Source organism: Ailuropoda melanoleuca, chromosome 1, assembly GCF_002007445.2.
Source record: "Ailuropoda melanoleuca isolate Jingjing chromosome 1, ASM200744v2, whole genome shotgun sequence".
Classification (NCBI taxonomy): Eukaryota; Metazoa; Chordata; class Mammalia; order Carnivora; family Ursidae; genus Ailuropoda; species Ailuropoda melanoleuca.
Genome location: NC_048218.1, coordinates 168,717,540 through 168,743,459, shown reverse-complemented (window position 1 = coordinate 168,743,459; position 25,920 = coordinate 168,717,540). Strand labels below are relative to the sequence as shown.

Here is a 25,920-nt window from a genome sequence, read left to right as displayed (position 1 = left end):
AGTGTTAAGAGCAGATATATGCATCTGACCATAGTGTAACACAATAACCCAAAACTTTTAGCTGGGCTTTGAAACCCATAAGCCTCACAGAAAGAACCTGCCACAAAATTCTTCCCTTCATGCCTGTCCCTGCTGAAGTTATCTTTTCTAACTCATTGCCTGCCACAAATTATTTTCTGATGTGAGTTTATGCTTCTTTTCCTACAGGAGGAAATATAAGAAAACATCCCAGAGGTAAGAGTGTCTTTCTGAGAAAGGGGAGCTCGTGGGTTGAGTCATTTGTGGTGCAGCTCTTCGCAAGCCTGGCTCATGGTGGACCTTCAGTGTAATGACCAGTCTCTTGGTTCCTTCTCCGCGAGGTGCCTGCTTCATCTTTGGATCACTACTGCTGCTGTAATTAAAAATTGATTGCAGACATTTAGTGTGGCACTGTGACTGTATACCTTCCTGTGAGAGTGGATCTGGTGGATGAAAAGGCCCAGGGATTTTACTAAAACCTTGACCAGAGAGGGCCTGGGCTGGAGGGTGCTGAAGGTTTATGGATGGGAGCACAAAAGCATCTTTAAGTACACTTTTAGTGTTTGAATTCTCCTTTGCTTGCAATTCCTATTTGCCTGATTCTCTGACAAAATGCTGTTGAGCTCAAAGTATAGGTACAAATTCGCTTAAGGGCACTAATAGTTTTATTTATTTATTATTTATTTATTTATTTATTTATTTATTTATTTATTTATATTTAGCCATGGAAAAGGTAATTTAAAGTAGAATATCATCTTTTATCATCCTCCATTACTTCATTTTATTGAAAAGAGTATGGAAAGCACATTCCAAAGAAATAGAGTTGCTTAGATCTGTTGTTTGCCAAGCATTAGAAGCCCACAGTTCAGTCTAAAAGGCTAGTGTCTGCTTTTCACTGATTGTATTTGATTTTGATGTTACGACATTAAACATTATATTCAGATTTAAGAAGTCACCAATGCAATTAAAATCTGCCAGTTGGTTTCAGCAATGGTACTTTCAGTCAGATGACCACTTTAATCTTACGTTTTCTAATGAGCATCATCTCATGGCAAAGAGTCCTGTCCTGTGGTTTCCAAATAAAAGTCAGTAATCCACAGTAGTGGTATTCAGTTTGATATGCAGTGTAGAGGTGCACACATCATTGAGAGAAGATGAATAAAACCCTGGGGCTTCCTAGAGGTTGCTATACTTTTCTAAATATAGTGAGCTTACACAGATGGCTAAATAATTCTGTCTTGTTCAGGTTCATCCGGTTCATGTTAGTAATTGCATGTGAACCACTGAACAGGGTGTAAATTAATCACTCAGATTAGAGGGCATAATAGTCTTCAGTAGTAAAAGGTAATTTATCATTTTTGCATGTAGTTAACCTGGGGTATGAAATATTTCAAAGTTGCTTCAGTTTTATTTAAAAAGAGATAAATAGACAGGTTAGAGGGAGTTTTACAAGAGAGCAGCTCAAACCTGTCAAGTTTCAAATTACTATGTCGATTATTTTTGAAAGTATATTTTTGCATATCTTACATGAATGCTGTCGCATTTTTTATTATGTCGATGTAATAAAAAAATAGACTGTCTTGTACCAGCTTCACTGAAGTCATGTAAAGTGCAAATTAATAGAGGGTTGGTTTGAGCTCTTCTATTTTTAATCACATACATATTTTCATATAAAATAGATCCATGTCTACTAATCTTTCATTGATAACAAACCATCCCTAAACTTCTGGCTTGAAACAACCATTTTATTCTGCTCACAGTGTTAGGGGTCAGGAATTCAGGAAGGACTTGGTTGAGTGGTTTGAACCTGATGCAGCTGGAGTGGGCTGTGGCTACTGGACATGGAGGGTCCACTTGGAGATGGAGGGTCCACTTCTGAGATTGCTTCTTCACTCACATGTGGGGAGACTTGGTGCTCTTTGTTTCTTTGTCTTTGCACATGGCTCCATCCTCCAGCATGGAGCTTGGGCTTCTCACTGCAGGGTGGTCTCAGGGTAGTTGCACTCTTTGCTGTCTTCCTGGGCCATGTGTTCCAACAGACAAGAAGTGGAAGATGCTGGCATGGGCCCAGAAACTGGGGCAGTGTCACTTCTGCTGTATTTTATTGGTGAAGGTACTGCAGAACCCCCTCAGATTCAAGAGAAGGGGGCATAGATTCTAGCTCTTGATGGAAAGGTGTTAAAGAAGTTGAGACCTTCTTCATTTACCAAATCTATAGCCTTTTTCAGAATGATCTTGCTTGAGAACTTTTCCAGGGATCTGTAAATTTGGATTAAGTGGATACCTCATTTGATGAATGGTAGACACTTTTAAATGTGTCTTGGTGTCTCTGGCAGATGCTGGTCTGTTTGAATCTATATTTGTCTATTTGATGATTCATTTGGACTGGGGGGAGGTGTGATTCCTTTTTCATGTTGGGGCAAACATACTAGTGTGGACTCAATGGGTTATTTGAATGCTAAGTGTAGTTATTCAGCTTTAGTTAATAATTAGTCAGATAAAGCTGGTGGCTTCATGTAGGAAAACTAAATATGTTATATTAAAAAGCTTTAGATCTTACAGGTTTGCATTGGACATTAGGAGAAAAGAGAGCCCAGGATACAAAAATAGTCTACCTTTGGTTAAACTTCTCGTGCTAGGCTTCCTTTCATTTCACTTAAGTATTTATTCACCTTTCAAAGCCATGGTAAAGAAAAAAAAAAATCCTCTGGCATTTAAAGTCATCATCATTCTACTACAGCTCAACTGAGGTAGCTATCTTTCTTTAAATATTTTATCAAGTATTAGGCAGATCTCAGTATCCCAAGAGTATGTTATGATAGTGATTCTTCGGAATCTCACTGTTAATATTAAGGGAAATGTACTCATTTCCTCCAAGACCATAATTTCAACCAAAAGAATGATGTTATAAAAACTCTTTATAGGGTTAGCGAGGGCACCAGTAAGTAGAAGATAAGCTTCTCCCTGCACAGAAACCCTTATTGGTTTAGGCTTTAAATCAACACAATTAAGGGGAGCCATCCTTTTGCCTTGTGATTGAGTCTTGTCCAGGAGGGCCAGTCATTCCAAGAGGTTTGTTGAAGTGGTGACATGGTAATTTGACAGCTAGAGAGGATTGCCCAGGAGAACTGCTTCCCCCTAAAATTCTCATCAGGTTGTTTTTAAATAGCGGCAGCTTCAAGTTATCAGGTCTGGTCTGAAAAGTTTGTATCTTTGAGAAAGAATGCCAGATCATGTACAAAATAATCACAAATACTTAGAAATAATCTAATAGTTCTGGGCTGCACTAAAGAAAGGAATTGCTATCAGAGACGGTGTTATAAGCTGAATCTATGTTAGAAGTGTTTCCAACACACCCACACTCCCACACACAAACGCACACTCACACCTCTGTTTTAGTGTGCCTGGAAAGCATAATCAGAGGCAGAGGTACAAATAATGACTTATCCACAAACCTCAGGGACCTCTGCAGACACATGTCCAGTTTTTCGTGTCTGGACTGTGGAAATACTTAGGTCAGAATGGTCAGGATTGGAGTTTTAAGCAACATCAGATAGTGAAAACTTCATTAGAATAAAGGTTTTTGTTGATGTATCAGTTATTAGTTCTAGCTTGGTTGGGTGGTTGGTTGCTTGCTTGCTTGTCAAATCTTAGTTCTGTTTAGACAGTGTAAGAAGTTCTGGTTCTGACTGTATCTGATTTACTCATTTTATAAATCTAGATGTTTCTGTGACCAACTAAATTTTTGATAATCAAATTAGATTGATAGTCACATGTGTATAAGTTTTGACTCCCCAAAAACTTAACTACTAATAGCTTATACTGTGGACTACAAGCCTTACCAATAACATAAATAGTCAATTAACACATACTTTGTATGTTATATGTATTATATACTATATTTTTACAATAAACTGAGAGAGAAGAAAATGTTATTAAGAAAGTCATGAGGAAGAGAAAATACATTTATAGTACTGTGCTATATTTAACTAAAAAAAGAGATCTGTGTGTAAGTGGACGTGTGGAGTTCAAACTCGTGTTGTTCAAGGGTCAGCTGTACAAGAAATTGCCTGTGAATTGTGAAGAGGTACATGGTTTTGTAGTTAAGACACATGTGAAGAATATGGTGAGTGCTATAATAGATAGAAGTATTGAAGGTCATTGGGAACAATTGGGTCATTTAGGATAATATTTACATTAATATGTACTCTTCTCTCACTAGATTACAAAGGGAGCCTATAGTGTTGGTTGTTATTCACGGTGCTGGAAGTATGGGCGTATTAAAGTCTAATAGGGTAGCTGAGAACTGTTTCTCTCTGTTTTCTCCATGTTTTCAGTTATCTTAGTACTGTGTGTTTTGCTGATTCTTTAGGCTTTCTCTCAAAAGGCAAATGTCTCAAAAATATTCTGGACGTTAGGAGGAAGACAGCCCAGGATAAAAATGTGTGGAGATAATCAGTCAAGTGGGTATCACACATGTAGATAATAGAGTGGCCTCTGTTGCCAAGCAAAACAAAGAGTTATTTTTTCCTCCAAGTGTCTAATGCCTTCTTTCACTTGGATTTTTATGTGGCTTAGTAATCACATTTGATGAGCCCAATAATTGATTAAATCCAGCAAACTATTCCCTTAGTCAGGTCTGCCTATGCTGTCACGAATCAGCATGCTTAATGAGTCATCAGCAGAACCACCACCTTTGCTGTTAATAATAGATTATCGTGTGTAGGGGGTGGGGGGAGGTGGGAAGACCAGTGGATCTTACCCTCCGGGAAGGCTGCCTTCCAAGCAATTGTATCCTTGTATGAGCAAGTGCATCTTATTCTGAGCTGTGCCCCTTTCTCATTCTGGGACATAGTAAGACTCATTGGTGAATTCTTTTTTTAGTTTTTCAAGATTTTATTTATTTATTTGACAGACAGAGAGACAGCCAGCGAGAGAGGGAACACAAGCAGGGGGAGTGGGAGAGGAAGAAGCAGGCTCCCAGCGGAGCAGGGAGCCTGATGTGGGGCTTGATCCCAGGACTCAGGGATTATGCCCTGAGCCGAAGGCAGATGCTTATCAACTGAGCCACTCAGGTGCCCCTCATTGGTGAATTCTGAAGCTCTTTCAGCATCACAGACATATAATCAGTGGACTGTTGCCTCTTCTGCAGTGAAAAACGACAATCAAATAACTTTTTGGGAAAGTTGAAAAGGATATAGGATAAATCAAGGCACATAGTTTCGCACTTATGAGTGACCAATCTTGCATACTACTTACTTAGTGGTATTGATATTTACAGCCTAGGTATTAGTGGTGAAATCAGAGACAAGGGAACCCTCTAAGAGATAAAGTCCTTTGAAAAATATTTTTCTGTACTTGTGGTGACTATTAAATTCTCAAAGTAGTAAGGACATGTGCATCGGCTATGAGAATATGTCCTATTTACATTCCAAGATTGCCAGCAGAATCAGTGACTTTACAGTGAATCACCGGTGGCAGGTCAGGGTACACCAGAAAGAGCAGCCAAGTGGTTTGGTTAGAGCACAGATCACAGATGGACACTGAGACGTATCCACAAAGGATAATACCCAATGCAGTTAACATGGAAAATGGCCTACAGGTACTGTAATTCCAGGTGAAACACCACCAGGGGAGAAAGGGGGGTGATGGCGGGTCTACATAGATAGTTTGGTCAGAGGTCAAAGTATCGGGCGGCTACCACTCACTCATTCAGTGACCCTTACTTGCTCAGTCACCCTCCTAACACATCAACAGGAGGCTGGGGAGCACAGGTGCAGGGATCTCGCGCCAGAGAGCTGGCGTAGCAGGAGTTAGGAACTAGGTGTTGGGGAGAAAGGGCGCTGAGATATAGTAAGTAGCTCAGGCACTGAGTGTGAGTAGTATATCTAGATACCAGGAGCAGCATGACCTTGTCATCGAGCTGCCGTTTTCTGAGTCTGGAGGATCATCCAGGCACAATTCAGCCTTCATTTCTCTCCCATCTTCATGTCTGGTAATTACTACCATTCTCCCACTCACCCAGGATTAACACTTTTGAGTCACTTCATATGAAATTCTGTTTGTGTTTAACTTTAACTTTTGGTTCTTCCCCTTCCTCCATGATAAATGGGTCTCTGATAGGTTGTGGGCTTTTCCTTCTCACTGTTTCAGTCTCGTGATCTAGCTCCAGTCTCCTTACCCATCTCTTGAAGAGTATTGAATGCCTTTTCCTAACCACTCTCTTCGCTCTGGTTTCTTCATCTCATTCTGCATACCCGTATCTGCTTACTCTTTCCACAGTGTCTCTGATGTGTCCTATCAACAACAACAATACACCTCCGTTAGCTTCCTTTTGGGCAATAAAGGCTGTCTTCTTGTTTAGGATTTCAAGGGTTTCTGCAACTGCAACCGCCTCACTTTCCTGCTTTGTCTCTGTTACTCCCTTCTGTTCATCCCAAGTTCCAGTCAAGTTGAACTCCTCACTGACTGCCATATTTGCCTCGTGTTTTCTCTCATCCTTTCTTCATTCATAACCTTTTTAGTATTTTAAATGTTCTCATTTTTACCTGTTGAAAGCCCATCTTTTTTTAAGATTTTATCTATTTATTCGACAGAGAGGCAGTGAGAGAGGGAACACAAGCAGGGGGAGTGGGAGAGGGAGAAGCAGGCTTCCCGCTGAGCAGGGAGCCTGATGTAGGGCTCAATCCCAGGACCCTGGGACCATGATCTGAGCTGAAGGCAGACGCTTAACGACTGAGCCACCCAGGTGCCCCAGAAAGCCCATCTTTTCTTGGAGATCCAATTAAAATGTCGTTTCTTTCCATGGAGTTCTTAGATCTTTCCACCTAAAAGAGATCTTGCTCTCCCAGTTTCTGCTGCTCTAAATCCATGTGCAAGAAATAGCTGGGTGCATGTCATTCTTCTTGGCAACAGTGTGATTTTGTCGAGTAGGGAATATGCTCCCCCAAAGCATGGTGCATTGGGCATGATTAGTATTTGTTAAATGTGGACTGAATTTATTAGTGAATCAGATAGGGATCCTCTATATATTTTTACCCTGCGTCAGAACTAAAGTCAGAATTACCAAGTGGAATTGTGCGTAAATAATCTCAGGTTGATAAATGACTCATACTTATAAATGGCTTTGCAGATCACCATATACTCCCATATCCAGACTCTTGTTTGCTCCTCACACTGGCCAGGGTGGAGTCCTATGAGGTCAGCAAGCCAGATGGCATGCCTGGTCAAGAACCAGAAAGTGTGTAATTGCTTGGATCATTGACTCTGGTTTTCTCTTCTATATGAGTTCTTTCGATGTGGAACTTCAGCTTTGGGTGGAAACTCAGAGTATTTTTGTTCTATTACCAATACTTCAGTCTTTATCTTTCCTCCACTTAAACCATGAATTTTAGAGATGTTTAGTGCAATGGCAAATGTATTTGTTTGCAGTGCATTATTCTAAATATTTGATAACTGTGGTGTACATCATTTGGCTGTTCTGTGGTATTTTGCCAAAATGATTTTGAGAATCATTTTCTTAGATTGTCTCGTAAGACTTAAGTATGACTTTAAGACTTCAGTAGCACTCATGGACATATCACTGTGCCTCCAAAGTTAAGCCCAGACTTTAAATTGCCTGGGTAGGCAAGTGTCTAATCCCTCCTAATCCCAGTGGCCTTCAATACTAAAGAGGCAGAATTGACTTGATTGATTCAGTCATTGGTGAATGCTTCCAAATTGGGGCCAAGTCCAACGCCCAACAGCAACAGCCTAAGAGGCAGCTTTTAGAGTCTCTGGAGACACTGGCTCCAACAGTGTAGATCAGAGTTTCTTGAGCTTGACCTTATTGGTATTTCCATTGTGAGGATATTCTGTGCATCATAGAATGTTTAGGAATATTCCTGGCCTCTACTCACTAAATGCCAATAACAATCTCCCATTCCCTACTTGTGATGACCAAAAATGTCTTCTGGGGGCGGCAAAGTCACCTCTGATGGAGAACCACTGGTGTAGATGAAAAATTAAGAATCAGATTTCGATTCTGTCGTTAGTTTAGCTTTGCCAAATTACTCCTCTGTGGTCTCAGGGTCCTGATCTGTGAAGAGATTGAGGTTGAATGTGAGGATTTCTCTGGTTCCTTTTGGTTCAAAAATGACTATTCTCTGATTCTAATTACTGAGGTCTTTCTGGAAGAAAGCCTAGACCACCAAACAACTTTTGCCATGATGGTAAGCACTCTAGGACTTATAATAAATCATGGGAGAGGAGCAGCATTGTGGATGAGCATGGAGGTCACGGAGCAGGTCACATAGACTGGCCCCATAGTGATGGTTCTCTGGCCACCAAGCAGGTCACCCTTGATTTAGATATTTCTGATTTCACCTAAATAATGTGAACTAATCATGAGAAAGACATTAAAAGGACAACTGCTGAAACAGAGACTTCGGCAAAAACATAGATATGTCTAAAGGGTACCCTATTAGTTAAATTTGTTATGTATTTACTGTGTAGCAGGTTCTTCACGTGCATTATCTTGTTTAACCTTCACGATGATTCTGTTTTACAGATGAGGAACTCTGGGAAAATAGATACCCTGACTGAGGTCACAAAGCAGAGAAGTGGTTGGGCTAGGGTTTAAAGGCAGGACTTTGAGATGCCAAAACCTTCTTGGGATCTTTCTATTCAAGTCGTTTCATAATTTTTTACAGCTCTGGAATTCTCTCACCCCCAAACCTCCCGAAGGAAGCAGCTTAAAGGTGAATAAAATCAAAGGGTCGGAAAGAAATGTCCTTTGGAGTTCATTTCCCCACTCCGCCCGTTGTTCTTTTTTCCATTGGGACATGTTACGTTTGAAAATTTTCAAATTTGGCTTCCACAGGCAAAGCTTGTTGAAACTCCTGAAAGTTGGAGCTTTCACAAAAGTTTAATGAAATCTTAAAAACAAAACGACAAAACAGCCCAACAAGCTATATTTAAATAACGTGATTGAAGTGTGGGGGGAATTCACCTCTACCACCAGGTTCTTTTTTTCAAAATCATCTATTTTAGTATAACAACTTAAAGTACTTTGAAGCAATATAATCAGTCATACATGAATATGTAACTTTTTATGCATAAAAATAAATAACAAAAAGAGGATCAGATAAAAGAAAACTTGTTCTGTACTTTTCTGTCCTCTGGTTTAAATACATATAATGCTTTTTCAAAGTTCATGAGGTCACTGCCTGAATTTTTCCCTTTGTGTCTCCATGAGTGGCCTCATGCTTAGCTCTGGGTTGTTTATTCCCATAACTTTGGGATGTCAGGAGAGGGTACCCGAAGGAAACATTTTAAGCAAGCTGGAAGGAATAGATTAAGCTGAGAACATTCTTTGAAAGAGGCATGTCTGTAGGGTTTGTTTATCCATGAAATCTGAGTCCTGGCATGAAACCTTTGTAATGCTTGGGTAGGTGCCCCTACTTACCTGAACCTGTTTCTTCTTGGCCAGTAATGCTTGGAAATAATAATACTTGCTTCGTAGAATTCTTGGGAGTTCACATTGAAATGGTATATATGAAACCTTTGGAAGTCTTTGGCACATGGATAGTTGTCAGTCACTTGAGTGCTTGGCAGATCTCTCATAGAGAAATCAGAATTCTATGGCCACTGTGCAGAGAGCTTGCACTTGGAGTGCACGCTCTTCTAAGGAAGAAGAATGTAGGAAGAAGATAGGCCCTGCTTTTTAGGAGCTCTGTGAGGGCAGAGACTATGTGTTATTTACTGAAGGATGGAATCAGCATTAACAGTGATTGGTGACTGTCTTTCAGGGCACGTAGAACAGAAAGAAGGTTGGGGTAGGTAGGGCAGGGGAGCAAACCATGCAAAGTCAATAGCCGTTGGAACATGGCCCTTAATTAGGAAACAAGTTTGAAATGGCCCAGGCTGGTGTGGTGTCATGGAAGATCTTTCCACAGAAAGGATAGTTCATCTTCATATTTCAGTTTTCAGTTTGAGGGAATTGTGTGTTCTTTAAATGAGGACAGGATGAATAGCCCTGTATTTTACTGGTTGATAAAATGCATTCTAGAATCAGCATGCCTGGCTTCTAACCCCTGCTTTACTGTTCCCTCTGTATGACCTTAATTGCTTAATTTCTCTGAGCTAGTGGTTCTTAAGTGGTAGTGATTTCCCCTTCATAGGCTATTTGGCAATTCTGGAGATATTTTTGTTTGTCACATCTGAGAGTAGTGGGGTATACTACTGGCTTATAGTAGACAGAGGCCAAGGATGCCGTTAAACATCTTTCAGTGCACAGAACATCACCATAACAAAGAATTATCTGGTCCAATGTTGAAAAACCTTGCTCTAACCCCTACTTTCTTCATCTGTACAAAGGGAATAATAATAGTACTTATCTATATAGGGTTGTTGTCAAAAGATTGAAAGCATTAAGTGAACTTCCTGGCTTTTTGTAAACATAAAGAATATTTTAGCTATTATTATTCATGTTACTATTTTGACCTATGGTTCATTGTTTATATAGCACATTTATGAATTCTGTTTCATAGTTTATGTAGTTGGCATATACGATTTTATAGTGTATTAGATGCATTTAAGTTTTATAAGGAAAAACTTTTAAAGTACTTAAAGTCATACATTGGAAGAGATTTTGAAATTGTTTTAAAGAGATAATATTGTTTGGTTTATGTAAATGCAGTATACTCTGAAATAAATCAGAAATCATAAATTCTGCATGCTATTATGTTCTATTAGCCCTGAAAAAGCATAAAATCACAGATTTTAAAAGAAGCACTGTGATATTGTTGCATATTGTTATATAGGAGGCAATAAAGCAAAACAAATTTACTGAGAAATGAAGTCCCATCTGTTACATGCATTATCAGTAATTCAATGAAAACTAGTTGCCACAAAGTAAGCCCCAGTATAAATTGCAATGGATTGTACAAGTCAATCAAGTCCAGTTGGCAGTACTGTAGTAGGTCTGAAAATATGGCTGTACCTGGAATCACATGGCAAGCTCCTTTCGGCTGTTGAGTTTGGGCATGCCAGCGCTCTGCCACCAGGGCTGGGGTTGTCCTGGTTATCCTGTTGCCCTCTGATATAAATACAAATGGAGGACTTATGGGATGACTTTCCTGTAATCAGTTCCTTAATCTTTAAGATGCATTTTATCATTTAGATCATAATCAGGAGTTTCTGAGAATTAGCACAACAATTAAATAGCTTAAGAGAAGAGCCTGATGTGTGCAATATGGACTGTGCGGTACATGATCATTCTCTGCTGGTATGCCGAATTGATAATTCCAAGTAATTTTGCAGTAATTTTACTAATTCCCATGTCCTGTGTTGTTAGTAATAATAACAGTAGAAATATATGTATAGTCACCACTGTTCACTCATGATCCACTATCAAGAGTAAAAGATAAATGGGGTGCCTGTGTGGTGCAGTCGGTTAAGCATCTGACTCCTGGTTTAGGCTCAGGTCACAACCTCAGGGTCATGAGATTGAGCCCAGCTTTGGGCTGTGAGCTGAGTGGGGAGTCTTGCTTGGGACTCTTTCTCCTTCGTCCTCTGACTGCCACACCCTCCCATGCTCTCTCCCTTTCCCAAATAAATAAATAAATAATTTTTAAAAGAAAAGAGAGAAAAAGAAAATGAACCCTTTTGTTAAGGCAAAAAGTGCCTGTTTGATGGGTAAACAGAAGCCTCATTCCCTCAGGGCTCATAGTGCTGCTCCAGGGAGGGAACAAAGGTACTGAATAATAACAGTATCAATGATGGTGATGATGGTGATGGGGACGGTGATGGCGGTGATGGCAACAGTGATGGTGGTGGTGGTGGCCCATGCATACAGCTATTTATTAAGACTGTGGCTTATGTTCATTAGATCTCACTAACTTCATACCTGTTTGCTTTACATCTGCTTTTTTTCCCCTGCTGACTTCCCTGTATTGAGAGATGTGTTCCAGGAGCATGATTTGGGGATTTGACCGATAAGGTGCTGATGAAGCCATTGTATAGCTTCAAAGCTTCCCATTTAGCATCATTATTTTGAATAGAAAGAAATTTTCCTTAAATTAGTCTCTTGTGTGGAAAATGAATGATATTTAAAGGGTACTTTTTTTTTTTTAAAGATTTTATTTATTTATTCGACAGAGATAGAGACAGCCAGCGAGAGAGGGAACACAAGCAGGGGGAATGGGAGAGGAAGAAGCAGGCCGACAGCAGAAGAGCCTGATGTGGGGCTCGATCCCATAATGCCGGGATCACGCCCTGAGCCGAAGGCAGACGCCCAACCGCTGTGCCACCCAGGCGCCCCTAAAGGGTACTTTTGATCTTTAGATTGGTGGGGTGGATGATTCCCCCTCCTTGATATCTGTGACTTCTGCCTTTGGTTCTTGTGGGATACTGTAGGGGCCTAATGATTCCAGAAGTCTATTAACAAGGCAACATAGCACTGACACTCAGAACATGGCCTTTGGGGTCTGAGAGGCCTAAATGTAAATCTCATTTCCACCCCTCCTTAATTTTGTGATATTTCAGCCTGATAAACATGCATATTCTGAGGGTGTGGGCTACTAATAGCTCCTAATTCTTAACGTTGTTGATAAGGATTCAATGAGACAATGTTTGTATGGTATATGACCCAGTTCTAGGTATATAGTAAGTGTTTAATAAAAATTAGCTGTTAAGATAATGCCCTCCCTCCCTATAAAAATTAATGGCTATAGAATGCCACCTTTCCTCATAATAAAGAATGAGACCTTGCAAACTCTCTGCAATACTTGGCCTCCTTCAAGGACTTACTCTGCTTGTACAGGAGATTAATTCTTCAGGATCTCATTAGTCAGAGGAGTAGTTGGACTGGTGCCAGCAAATTACGGGCAGAGGTGGGAGACTCTGCCTTGCGCTTCAGGCTGATTCTTAAAGTTGTGAAGATTAAGTACAGGTCTCTAGAAAGAGCCTAAGAGAAGGAATCCAACTATTCAGTCAAAGATTCTAGGTGTTACCTTCTCACTGATACTCTCTTAGTCCTTGTATTTATCTTTTAAGATGTCCCGCCATGTACATGTCAATCCCTGCCAGAGATTTAAAAGGGGAAGTCAAGTTGCAAAATGGAAGCTAGTGCACATGGTTTTCATTAACAATACTACTCAGAGGTTGAACGAAGAGCAAATTAAAAGTATTTAGTTTTAAAAATGAGTTCTGCTGGAGTGCTTGGGTGGCTCAGTCAATTAAGTGTCTGACTCTTGATTTTGACTCAGGTCATGATCTCAGGGTCATGGGATCAAGCCCTGCATGGGTCTTCACACTCAGTGGGGAGTCTGCTTGAGATTCTCTCTCTTCATCTCCCTCTGTCCCTCCCCCCATTCTCTCTTTCTTTCTCTAAAATAAATAAAAATAAATAAAAAAGATAAAAATGAGTTCTGCCAAAAGTATTGAGTAAAGTAAAATCAGCATGTTTTATTTGTAGGTGTAGATTTTGGCTTGTCTGACTTCATTCCTAGACTCTTCACTTTACTGTATACTTACTGAGTATCAACTATGTGATAGTCATGCACTGTGAGACATAAAAAATAAAAATAAAAAGAGTAAGTTGTGGTTTCTACCCTTAAGGAGCTACTGACATAATGGGAGAGAGATAGAGACCCAGAAAGGTTATTTCAATATAACGTTTTTTATAGAGGTGCAGAGGCATAGGGGAAGAATGCTCTGCTTAGTTTGGGGGCTCAGAAAATCTTGTTGGAGATGACTCCTGAGCTGAGATTTAAGGATGAGTAAGAGAAAATAGCCAGATGTGGAAAGTTTTTATGACTATTTATTTAGAAGGAGTAACATGAACAGATACTTGATTTTAATAACTTCTGTTATCTGAGCCCCAGTCTCTGCTCTGGCTTGAGTGGGTTTTGATATGCAAGGGTAGGGCAGGATCATTGTGCTATGGGTCTCTTAGTGGGTGTGCCATGAGTAGTAGTTAGCTGCCGCACAGAGAAGTAGGTAATCGCTTCTCTAAGGGCTGCAAGTAAAGGAAAGGAGATGACTGATAAAGACTTTTCTTTACTTGAAGTCACGAACTGTGGCCATCTGGACCCTGTGGACCACTTGCCTGTCAGAATGGCTCTTTCCAAAGAAACCAGGAACCACTTCAAAATAAAAATCAAAGGCAGATAAAAAGAATCTCCTACATCTTCTGTAAGAGAGTAGAAATTAAAAGTAATGATGGAAAGTGTTCTGTCCTCTTTTTTCTCAGTTTTTATAAGGCTGGTCTTTTTTTTTTTCTGTTTTAGATATTTTTATTTATTTTAATTATCTAAATAATTTGTGAATACATTCTCATTATAAAAAAAATCGAAGGATTACAGATAAAGCCTAAGTCTCTTTTAATCATTGGTTAACCTTGTTCTGTTTCCAGGTAATCACTGTTATCAACTTTCTTTTTTTTTTAAAGATTTTATTTTTCATTTATTTGAGAGAGAGCATGAGAGAAAGAGCACGAGAGGGAGGAGGGGCAGAGGGACAAACAGACTCCCAGCTCAGTGGGGAGCCCAACGCTGGGCTCCATCCCAGAACCCTGAGATCATGACCTGAGCTGAAGGCAGACACTTAACCAACTGAGCACACAGGCGCCCCTGTTATCAACTTTCTTATATTTCATTTTTATATGTTTGATAGAATTCATCAGTGAGACCATCTGGGCCTGGGCTTCTTGTGGGAAGAACATATTCAAACAGTTCTCCAGTGATATCAGAAACACCAGGAAGGTCTGTTAAAACACAGCTTGCTGAAACTCACCCCCAGAATTCTAATTCTGTAAATCTGGGGTGGGGCCTGAGGATTTACATTTCAGAAAGTTCCCAGGTGCTGCTGATGCTGCTGGACTGAGGAACCACACTTGGATAATCACTGCCTCAATAGGTATAGGGCTACTCTGATTTTCTGTTTCTTCTTGGGTCATTCTTGCTAAGTTGTCTCAAAATTGGTTCATTTCATCTATGTTGTGATATTCATTGATATGATATTGCTTACCATCTTTTTAATTTCTGCAAAATCTGCAGTGATACCCCTTCTTTTATTCCTGATATTGGTAATTTGTGCTTCGTCTCATTATTTTTGATCAGTCTTGCTACTTGTTTATTACTTCTATTAATGTTTTAAAAAACCCAACTTTTCTCTCTAACTTTTTCTGTTGATTATTTTTTTTGTTGCTTCCTGCTCTTATTTTTATTACTTCCTTTCTTCTGCTTACTTTGGGTTTAATTTTCTAACTTCTTAAGTTGAAATGTAGAACATCTATTTTAAATCTTTCATCTTTCTAATATAAACATTTAAGCTGCACAGTTTTCTATAAGCTATACAGTTCTTTCTCTGTATCTCCGTGATGTCTATGCCTACAGTGTTACATCATCACAATGGATTCTAGTTTGTTCATCTCCCTAACCATCCCATAAGCTCCTTCATATAAAAGACCCTCTTAATCATTTTTTGTTTCCCTAATAAACCCAGGTTAACTGTGTCAGAGCAAGTGGATGAGTGAATGTGGTTGACCTGGTGGCTTAGATGCCTCCTCCTTTGTCCTTGTTTCTTTACATGTGTGGTTCTCAGACACAGGAACACCATTTATGGAAGGAAAAGACATTTTTGAAGCAAACTATGTGGGAGTGGAGAAGTCCTTGTTTTGAAAAACTGTTATAATAGGCGGCAGTAAGGCCTGCTTGGCATTCAGAGAACATTATTGCACTGCCTAAGTTCTTGCATTTTCTCTGAGCTACCCCCTCTCTGGCATTTTCTTTGGAGGCCAGGCTGCCCTTCATGCTCATTACCAAATGGGGTCAAAATGAAGTTTCTCTCCCTTCAAGTCGGTTTTCACAATTGACCAGGTACATTATAGCTGAAACGTGGGATTACTTTTCCTGTTTCCACAGAAGCAGCTGGCGTGTGTAGCTGTCAGAGGCCAGAACTGCGCTCTGCTAATGTCCTATGATCAGATACCGACTGATCCCATTGGAATTTTGAACTACTGGGTCTTCAGAGATATAAACTCTCACATGCATGGATTTTCTGGCTTTTGGCAACTTGTCCAAAGGGAGAAGCATTATGGTGTTTGTTTCCCCAGTGAAAATGGGAATTTTCCCAATCCTTGGAGGATTGAGCTTGGAGGCCCATCATTATACAAGCCATTTACAATAAACACTTGTAACAAAATATTATTACTTTATTCTCAGACTTTTAAATCCATACCAGAGGTATAGATCTCAAAACAAGCAAATAAACTAGGCTGAGGAGAAATTAAACTTTGATTAGAAATCACAATGACTGTGACAATAATAATAGCTATGATGATGCATGATCATATGTGATAGTCATTGCATTCCTGGCACTGGGCTAAGAGCTTTCCACATATATCTTATTTAATTTTTCCCATAACCTCTGATGTAGGTGCTTTTGTTGTTCCTATTTTATGGGTGAAAAACCAGTCTTAGAGAACACTGGCAACTTACCCAAGGTCAGAAAATAGTAGGACTTGGTTTCAGTTGAGGCCAGTTTGGCAACTTAAGTCCTCTGCTATCCTGCCTGTTTCTTTGACTCTGGGGAGATGGGGATGTGGTGACAAAGTGCGGTTGTTACTACAGTTCTTCATCAGTGCTGATGACAGTCATTCTGATGCAGGTGATTTGGGCATTTGGTTCATTCCTCTGTTTAGTTTCCCTGTACATTTGAAGCTGAGCATGACTGGGGGCTACTGTGAACATACCTGGGGGAGAAAAGGAAAGTAATCTTTGTAGCGAATGAAGACCTTGATGAAAACTGTGCAAAGGAAAAGGATCTCCAGATTGCTCAGCCTTTTCTTGTGCTGCTCGGGGGAGTCCACATGCCAGACTGGCATCTCTGTCCGAGGCACAAATCCGTGCTGGCACAAGTCAGCACTTCTTCCCCTTTGTGAGATCTGTGATGAGATGTGGCTTGTGATCAAGTATAACTGGGGGGCGGGGAGTATCTAGAAGCTCCAGTCCCATCTGTGGGGCCACAAGAGGACTTGATTTCTCTTTCTATCTGCTTTTAGAAGCTCATTGAGGAAACCGGTTTTTCAAGTTCTCTCCCCAAGATTCCTCCCTTTTTTTTTTCTTGCAAGAGGCTGATTTCCAGGTGCTCTAAATCAGCAAGTGGTTTTCCTGCCTACTGTGACCCACAATAAGAGACAATTTTATACCCTGATTCAGTGTGTGCATACACACACACACTCACACCCCCACACACTCACAACTGAAATAAAAGTTTATCTTACTACGAATAATTAAACCTGATATTTCATATTCTATTCTACTTTATTAACATAGTAAACTGGTTTTATTATCCACTGATGGGTAGCAACCCATAATTTGAAAATTACTGGTGGTGATCAGTGGGTGCTGAAAATAAGGGCATAAACTATATCCTCTTGTGGATATGTTTGAGCATCCAGGTCTACCATAAATGCATTAATAAACCCAGGTGCTGTGTTTTCTTTTAGGGATAATTTAACATCCCTCCCAGAGTCTTGGGATTTTCTGCCAACCTAAATTAGAAGCAAGTTGTCTGAACCTCTCTCAGGTCTGTAGGTTGAGCCAAAAGAAGTGGCCCACAGAGGAAGAACACGGTAGAGTTTCATAGTGAAGGCCCAGGGCCCTTGGCCTTTGCCTGCCTATGTGATTCAAGGTGAAAGCACAAAGTAATGGGAGCAGATCGTGTCTTAGGAATCACTTCTGGCTCTAATAAGCCCCTGAGAATCTGCATTCTTTGGGAATTCACAGTAGATAACACTAGTAATGGAAAGCAAGTTTTTGGTTTTTCTTGTTTCCAGAGTACTGACTGGAAGAAGGATATTTATCCCTTTGATAACAAAGGGAGTTGGGCTTCTCTGATGCACAGGGCAGCACGAAATGCAAATGTATTCCATATTCCGTATGTGTTCTTCACTCTGCCTTCCAGACTGTGAGTTCATTAAAACTACTGAATGAAGTCCAGGGTGAGGAAGATGAAGCTGTCATTTGCTCTATTTCATGGTTTACTTCTCCCTTTTCTTAAGCTCATTCATCTGTGGGTGAGTCACAGAGGCAGCACATTCACTCCAGAGCATCCTGCATCCTAGGACAGCTTTGGGACCTGACATTTGATTCTGCTAGGATGCAGTGAAGAGAGAGTTCACCCCCTCTCTTGCCTACCCCTGCCTGTAGATTCAGTTCTCAGTTCACCAGGGAAAGATGTTAGCCTTGTCCATTGATCTCAGTTGAAGATGAGTTTTGAGAAGTCACCTTCTGCATTAATTGTGTTGGTGATAGAGTTTGTATTTTCCAGTTCACGGGCTGGTCTTCTCCCATCTGCATCTCTCTGCTCACTCATTAGTTCTTTGTATACACATGCTTTGCTGCTGTGTTACTCCTGGGAACTCTGCAAACAGCACTTCTGAGGCTTTACTGTGATCACCTTAAACACATTGTTGTTAAAATCCAAATTGTGATCCAGTGGGTCTGGGGTGGGGCATGAGACTCTGCATTTCTACTGGGTGATGCTGATGACCCTGGTCCCTGGCCCTTTGAATAATGAGGCTCCATAGGCTGGCTTGTAGGTGCCTGAGAGGCCACAGTGTGTGTGGATGCTTATCGGTTTCAATACCCAGTGTGGGTAGATTTTAGTCTATAATAAGAGAATCAGGAATCATTATTCCTTCTAGGTGGATTTGGGCTGTACCATCTAGTCTGATCACTCTTCCCTCTTTTGGGAATAAAGGTCCTTTTTCCTGTCAGGGGCTGTCTCTACACACCCTCAACAGTGAGTGGATTCACTGAGACCTTGATCTTGCCTTGGAGTTGTGACGACCAGCGTATGCCCAGGTGGCAGAGATGGGAAAATTCTCAGGGTGTGAGATTCTTGAGAGTGACACATTTAACCAGAAAAAAGCAGCCAGGGCTTGTTGTGAAGTCCCTGCTGATCTGGGATGTGCCTTGACAGTGGAGTGATAGCAAGTAGCTTTGTGTTCCTCTTCAGGAAAGCTCCTCCAAGCCCCCCTTCCAAAGCCCCCCCAAACAAAAACAAAAACAGAAACAAACCCTTGATGCAGCCTCTTCTCTCCAGGATAGCACGTGGCTTTTCTAATTAGTGGTGGCATCGCTGATTTCTGTAACACTTGATTAGAACTCAGTACACTACCACGATCAATTTAAGAGGGAGACTATCTGCTCCTTTGACATTGCTGTAGCTTTGGCCCTAAAAGGAATCTCAGATGTCATCTTGTTCAGCCTTAGGTGAAGCAGCAAGCTCATATGGTGAAGGGTTGTGCCCAAGGTCAGATAGCCTGCATCTAATCCCTTGACTTCTAGGAAAGTAGAAAACTTATTTTACAACCTCTTGTTATTTCTTCACCAAGCAGTGCTGCTCCTGGATCAGAGACCTATGGCTTCTGCTCTCCAGTGCAGACACTGTGACACCAAATCGAGTCTCCTTGCCCTGCTTCCTTCCACTCCCACGCCTCCTCCCGTGTGCATGCCCATGGACCCTCGTGGTCGGAATAGGACCCTTCTCCTGTTCATCACACCAAATATACCCACTGTGTCCTTGCCTCTGTTCCCTGTGTCCTGCCAAGTCTGTTGATTCTACTTATCCATCGAGGCTCTGGTCAAATTCAACTTCTTTCTTGAATCCAAGATCACTAGCCTGGGTGTCAGGAGCCCCAAGTTCTAGTCCTTGCCCAAAATAAGCTATGTAACATGGCTAAGATATTTATGCCTTTGTGCTTCAGTTCCCTTGTATGACAGAGGAACTGGACCTTGATATTCTCTGATTTCTTGATACTCCAGTTCCACACCAATTACTCCTTTCTTGGAATGTTGCCCTTGAGACACTGTGGAGAAGGTATTAGCTAGACCTGAGTTAGAATTTCAGCTCTGTTATTAATCAGTGTGTGGCTTTAAGCACATTATTTAATCTCTTTGGGCCTCATTTTCTCATTAGTAAAAGATGGCGTTGTTGGGAGGATTAAACGTATAGTAAAATTATCTAGCACATATTAAGCACTCTCAGGATACTTTTCTTTAAAAAAAGATAAAATTACAATTCAGTCAGATATAAAATGAATATGTGTTTAAGATTTTATTTAATTCGTCATTAATGAAGGAACTGGTAAGATGTTACAACCAGTTCAAATGGCCATCCAAGAAACAGGCACATGTATAGATTAGAAATGTGCCAATGGAGAACAGAGCTTTTTCCACAGTGCAGGAGGGAAGTTGACTGCCTCCCCACCAGACAGAATGTATTTGCATGTCTATAGGCAAGAATTATTTTGTATTATTATCAGTTATGTACAATTTACAGAGTTGTCAAGTGGCTCAAAGTCTAGGGGTTACACCTCTCGTGGTGAGGACAGAAGCAGGAGAGACAAGCCACTTGGTCAGCTTTAATGCTTTTGCTTCAGTGGAGTATATGTCATGACTCACAGTCCTTTGGGCAGAACAGTCTCATGGCCAAGTCCAACAACAGTGGGATGGAGAAGTCCTCTCACAGGGGGAGAGGAGTTCTCTATTAGCACATGACAGTAGCATCTACCGCAGTTTGTGTTTATTTTATAAATTCTTAATCAGGTTTATTATAAAGTCAGCCAAAGACAAAGAGGACCTGTGAATCACAGTTGCAATCCTGCATCAAGCGCAGCATCCAGTTAATGTATCCATTTTATGTTTATTTCACAGTATCACCAAGACCTTGAGTCACACACAAGTAGAAGCTTACATGAGAAGATTTGCAGAGATGTGAATTTTTTCAAATATGCAACTCAAAGGAACTACTTCTCTGTATTCAGGGTTACATCCCCATGTTCAAACATCTACACAGATAGGATGGGAAAAGCTTTATTCTTAGGCGAGCACAAATACTTAAGCATGAGTGTGGTTGGTTCCAATACATTACATTTTGATTTGGGATAAACACATCCGAGAGTATGGCTTGTTGTTTTAAAATTCTTTTTTTTCTATACAAGTAAGACATGAGTATATTTGCCCTATAAAAAATTGAAATATTACTGAGAAGGCCGAAGCATCCAGTCTCTTTTGACTCTCCCTCTGTCCCCCTACCCATCCTGATCCCAGGTTGCTCCTGAGATATTATAACTATTATCAGTATGGGGTATGTGTATTTTATATAACATGTATTTCTCTGCAACTTGCTTTTTTATGCAATCATATTGTGGAAATTTTTTAAAGATTTTATTTTAAAGAAAGAGAGAGGGAGAGAGCACACAAGTTGGGGGAGGAGAGAGGGTGGGGAAGAGAATCTTAAGCAGACTCCCCACTGAGCACAGATCCTGACACAGGCTTGATCTCATGGCCCTGAGATTATGACCTGAGCTGAAACCAAGAGTCAGGTGCTTAACTGACTGAGCTACTCAGATGCCCCCATATCTTGGGAATTTTTATGTGTCAGCTCCTAAAAATTGATCTCTTTAAAAAATTAATAATATGGCTAAGTCATGATTAATTGGGCTGCTTGCCTAATGATAGGCATTTGGTTGTTTCCAGTTCTTTGCTGTCATAAGTTATGCTGCAATGAAATAAGAAGGCCTGTTACAGTGTTTATTAAAGGGACAGTCTTTAGCAATGGCTAACCTCTGTGCTTTCTTGGTCTTTCAGAGATATTGGTGCATATAATTAATGTTCATTGGTTTGAAAATCTCTTTTATAACATATACACAATTATTTAAACCTAGGTCCCATTACCTGTTTGGGTAAAAGTTGTTAAAGGTGAAAATCTTGCTCTTGAACTCTTGATTTCTTGAGTTTATTTCTGTGAAATGCTGTGATATCTGCCCTCCTCCCCGCTGCCTTCTCTCCTCCATTCCTTCTTTCTTCTCCTTCCACTCCTCACTACACCTCCCTCTACTTTTTTTGCAGGCCCCAAATAGCATTGCACATATTATTTCTTGATTTATTCTGCTTCTATAAAATCTGTAGATTATTGTTTAAACAGAACTATGTACAACATTACTTTGAATCATAAAGATCAACTTGGGATGAGAAATTCTTTGCTTTTCCAAACAGGATGGGAAAGATATGAAGTGGAAATAAAATTAACAACAATAGTAAAACTGAGATTGAGCTGGTTTTCACATTAGCATAGATCTTAACCTTGATTTTTTATTGATTTGCATAGATTGAAGGGGTGACTTAAGTGCTCTTACTACTTACTCTGCTAAACTTTTTTAAAAAAGATTTATTTGAGAGAGATTGAGAGAGGGAGAGAGAGCGAATGTGAGTGCGTGTGTGTGTGGGGGGGTTGGGCAGAGGGAGAGAATCTTCAAGCAGATTCCCCACTAAGCTCTGGGCCTAGGAAGTGCTGGGTCTCATGACCCTGAGATCATGACCTGAGTTGAAATCAAGAGTTGGACCGAGCCACCTGAATTTCTAATAGCAAGAGTAATAAACTATATGAAGAGATTTAATAAGTGCATTTGAATGAATAAGTAAACATTTGAGAAGGGGGAAGCATGGAATCTTTTAGATTTACACTGAAAGTCCGAAATCTGTGCTGTCCAATATGGCAACCACTAGAAACAAGTGGCTATTGAACCCTTGAAATGTGGCAACGACTGCTGCGTGTTGAAATGATGAACACTGGGATACCTTAAATAAATAATTAAATACACTGTTTTAAAATGTAGCTACTAGAAGATTTTAAATGCCACCTGTGATTCGCAGTAAATTTCTATTAGACAGCACTACTGTAGCTGGGAACCAAGAGGAAGGCTGTCCCTAGCTAGCTTTGCTTTTTCATTCCCCTCTTTGGTAAAGACAACTTAAGTTCTGATCCTACCCTTAGTCCCTAAAGATGATTAAGTCAAAATCCCAAGAGGACTTGCCTGTGCTTTTTTTCTGATTGGTTTTGAAGATTTAATACGGTTTCAATGTAAGACTTATATCAGATTTTTGCTGCTCTGAAAACACAAAGTGAAGAATCAGAGGAAATGGTAATCACTACATTAGCCTCACAGATAAAAACAATTTCCTTTTGATGTTTTTCTGCAGTAGATTGTAATGCAGCTCATAGCAGTGAGACTCATCTTGGTAGAGATTCAGAGTTGTGATTTTTGATTGATAAAAATTCCTTTCTTTAGCCTCTTTACCATTTTTGATAGGCTTCTTTGCCTTTGCAAAGAAAATTGAGGCAGTTACATTCATTTGTGGCATATTCGGAGTCTTATCCTCTCCCATATTAGTAAAGACAGCATTTCTTTGGAATGTCATAACTTGGTATCTATTCAAACACCCCCCCCCCCCCCCCCNCCCCCACACACACACACACACACACACACACAAGCACATTACCACTCATTTTGCATGTCAGTATTTTTGGTTTGGCTTTTGTCAGTCTCTGAAGACTTTTTTTTTAATCAATAACTTTATTTTTTAGTTTTACCTTCACTGGAAAACTGAGTGCAAGGTACAGAAAATTCCCATATTCCCCTGCCCCTACACATCTACAGCCTTCCCTACCGTCTACTTGATGAACCTATGCTGACATATAAATATCCCCCTAAGTCCATAGTTTATATTAGGGTTCACTCTTGGCATTATACTTTCTGTGGGTTTGGACAATGCATTATGACAGATATCCATCATTATGGTATCATACGGAGTAATGTCATTGCCCTAAGGATCCTCTGTGTTCCATCTAGTCATCCCTCCCTTCCCCAACCTCTGGCAGCCACTGATCTTTTTACTGTTTCCATAGCATCGTCTTTTCCATAGTGTCATATGGTTGGAATCATAAAGTGTATAGCCTTTTCAGATTGACTTCTTCCACTTAGTAAAATGCATTTAAGATTCCTCCATGTCTTTTCGTGGCTTGATAGCTCACTTCTTTTAGCACTGAATAGTGCTCCATCCTCTGGATGTACCACAGTTTATTTTTCCGTTCACCTACTAAAGGACATCTTGTTACTTCCAGATTTTGATGATGATGGATAAAGCTGCTATAAACATCTGTGTGCAAGTTTTTCTGTGAACATAAGTTTTCAGTTCATTTGGGTAAATACCCAGGAACATGGTTGCCAAGTTACAAGATAAGAGTATGTTTAGTTTTGTAAGAAACTTCTAAGCCATCTTCCAAAGTGGCTGTACCATCTTGCATTATCATTAGTAAGGAATGAGAGTTCCTGTAGCTCCACATCCTTGCCAGCATTTGGTTTTGTCAGTGTTCTGGATTTTAGCTGTTCCAATAGGTGTGTACTGGTGATGATTGCTTTAATATGCCCAGATAAGTGAGTGGTTTGGTTGGAATTCTCTTATCCCAGCAGAGTATTCTTAGAGGACTGAGGTATGTTCTTGACGTTCTGGGATGGATAGCGAGTCCCTTCTGTGGTGGCTATCGAAGGATAAGAGGAGATGGCAGACCATATGGGGCACCAACATTTCATCTAACACTGCAAGCTGTGGCCGGCTCTGCTCTGTGGGTGAACGTAAGTATAACACAGGCTATGCACTTGGCAAGGGAAAAAGTGGGAATGCTCAGTTTGAGCTGGAGGCAGCCTTTGTTCCATTTGGTGTGGATTCATTCTAACCATGGTTTCCGAATTATATCAGGGGGAGTGTGAATGTGTGTGTGTGTGTGTGTGTGTATACAAATGAGTGCCTGTGCGCATGTGGGGGGATATCGGTTACCTCAATGTGTAGCTTTTGTTCTCTGAGAGCAGCTTGTGTAACCAGCTGTCAGATGGTGGGGTCTCATTAGCAGAGCAAATTCCAGGGAAGGTATTACAAGGAAACAGAAGCTGCCAGAACTTGGTTGGCCTGAAAAGACACAACTAGGTAGGGGTTCTGACCCTCCTCCTTAAGATCAAAAAGAGAATGTACTCCCTCGTGAGCAGAGCGGTGGAGTGGGGGCCTGTATCCTGACTGTGTGACCTGTGGCTGTACGTACAGATTGGAACTGCATCTATAACATGGGTGCTGAAGAAGTAATTGTGGACCCGCCAATCTGCATCAGCCAGTGATTGACCTCACCTGTCCTCTCCCTGTTAGAGTGAAATCCCACCCGTAGCAGACCTACTTCATGGCTCTGCCTTATTTCTGACGCTGTTAGAATTGGCTCACCCAGAGCTGCTATTCCCACTCTTCCTGGCACTGCCCTTCTGCCTTCTGGTTGTCTGCCCTATCTTGGAAGCCCCAGCCAACCCTGCTGGGATCAGCTCCTCATGTTCTGAGTGGTAGCAGGCGGCTGTTTCAGTGATGTCTTCAAGCCGTGAATACATACATGCTTCTAATTACCATCTTCATGCCCCATTGCCCATTGGTTTCTGCTGACTCTCATTCCCCCCCACCATTGTTTCCTACCTCCACCTCCTCTCCGCCCCCACCTGGACCCTGGCCTTGGCTTTCAGGCTGTCCTTGTGCCTGATCTCTCTCTTACACTGTCTTTTTGGTGTCTGGCATCAAATGCATGTAAATAGGTCGGCACAATTAGAGATGGGAAAAAGTTTTCTGAAGAGATGGGAACTTTATATGAAGAAGACTCTTAGCATTCTGCCCATTTTCTGCCTCGTCTGCTTTGCCCCTTTAGGTCAGGGAGGATCCTTTGCATTGTGGGACATTTGCCTCTTCTGACAGCAGATTCTGGGACCATTTCCTGCTTTACTGGTTCTTGGCCTCCTCAACTGTTCCATTTAAACCTCCTGGACAGATTCCCTCATTGGGCTGGTACTTGAAGACATCACTTTTCTAGTGGTCTGTTTGCCATCTGTCCAGGTCATTACAATTCATTAAAAGGAACAAAAAGGGGGGGATTATATTCACTGAGAGAAGTGAAATTGCAGTTACCTTGGGAAGGAGACCATGGTAGAGAACTTGAGTGTTAAGCGTTCAGAGCAGGATTTTGTTAAAGTGCTACATTTCAGCC

At 40.8% G+C, this 25,920-nt stretch overlaps 1 protein-coding gene across 6 annotated transcripts in view; it reads left to right on the top strand.

Moving 5' to 3' along the window:
- PDE1C (phosphodiesterase 1C) overlaps nucleotides 1–25,920 on the top strand; it is a 512,296-nt gene that overhangs the window by 235,143 nt on the left and 251,233 nt on the right. For 2 of the 6 annotated variants that reach the window (XM_034670091.1, XM_034670087.1), the window contains one exon: nucleotides 208–234. The exons of the other annotated variants lie outside the window; for them this stretch is intronic. In XM_034670091.1, the coding sequence (XP_034525982.1) occupies nucleotides 208–234 (27 nt within the window). The remainder of the gene's footprint in view (nucleotides 1–207; nucleotides 235–25,920) is intronic. 6 annotated transcript variants of the gene reach the window in all.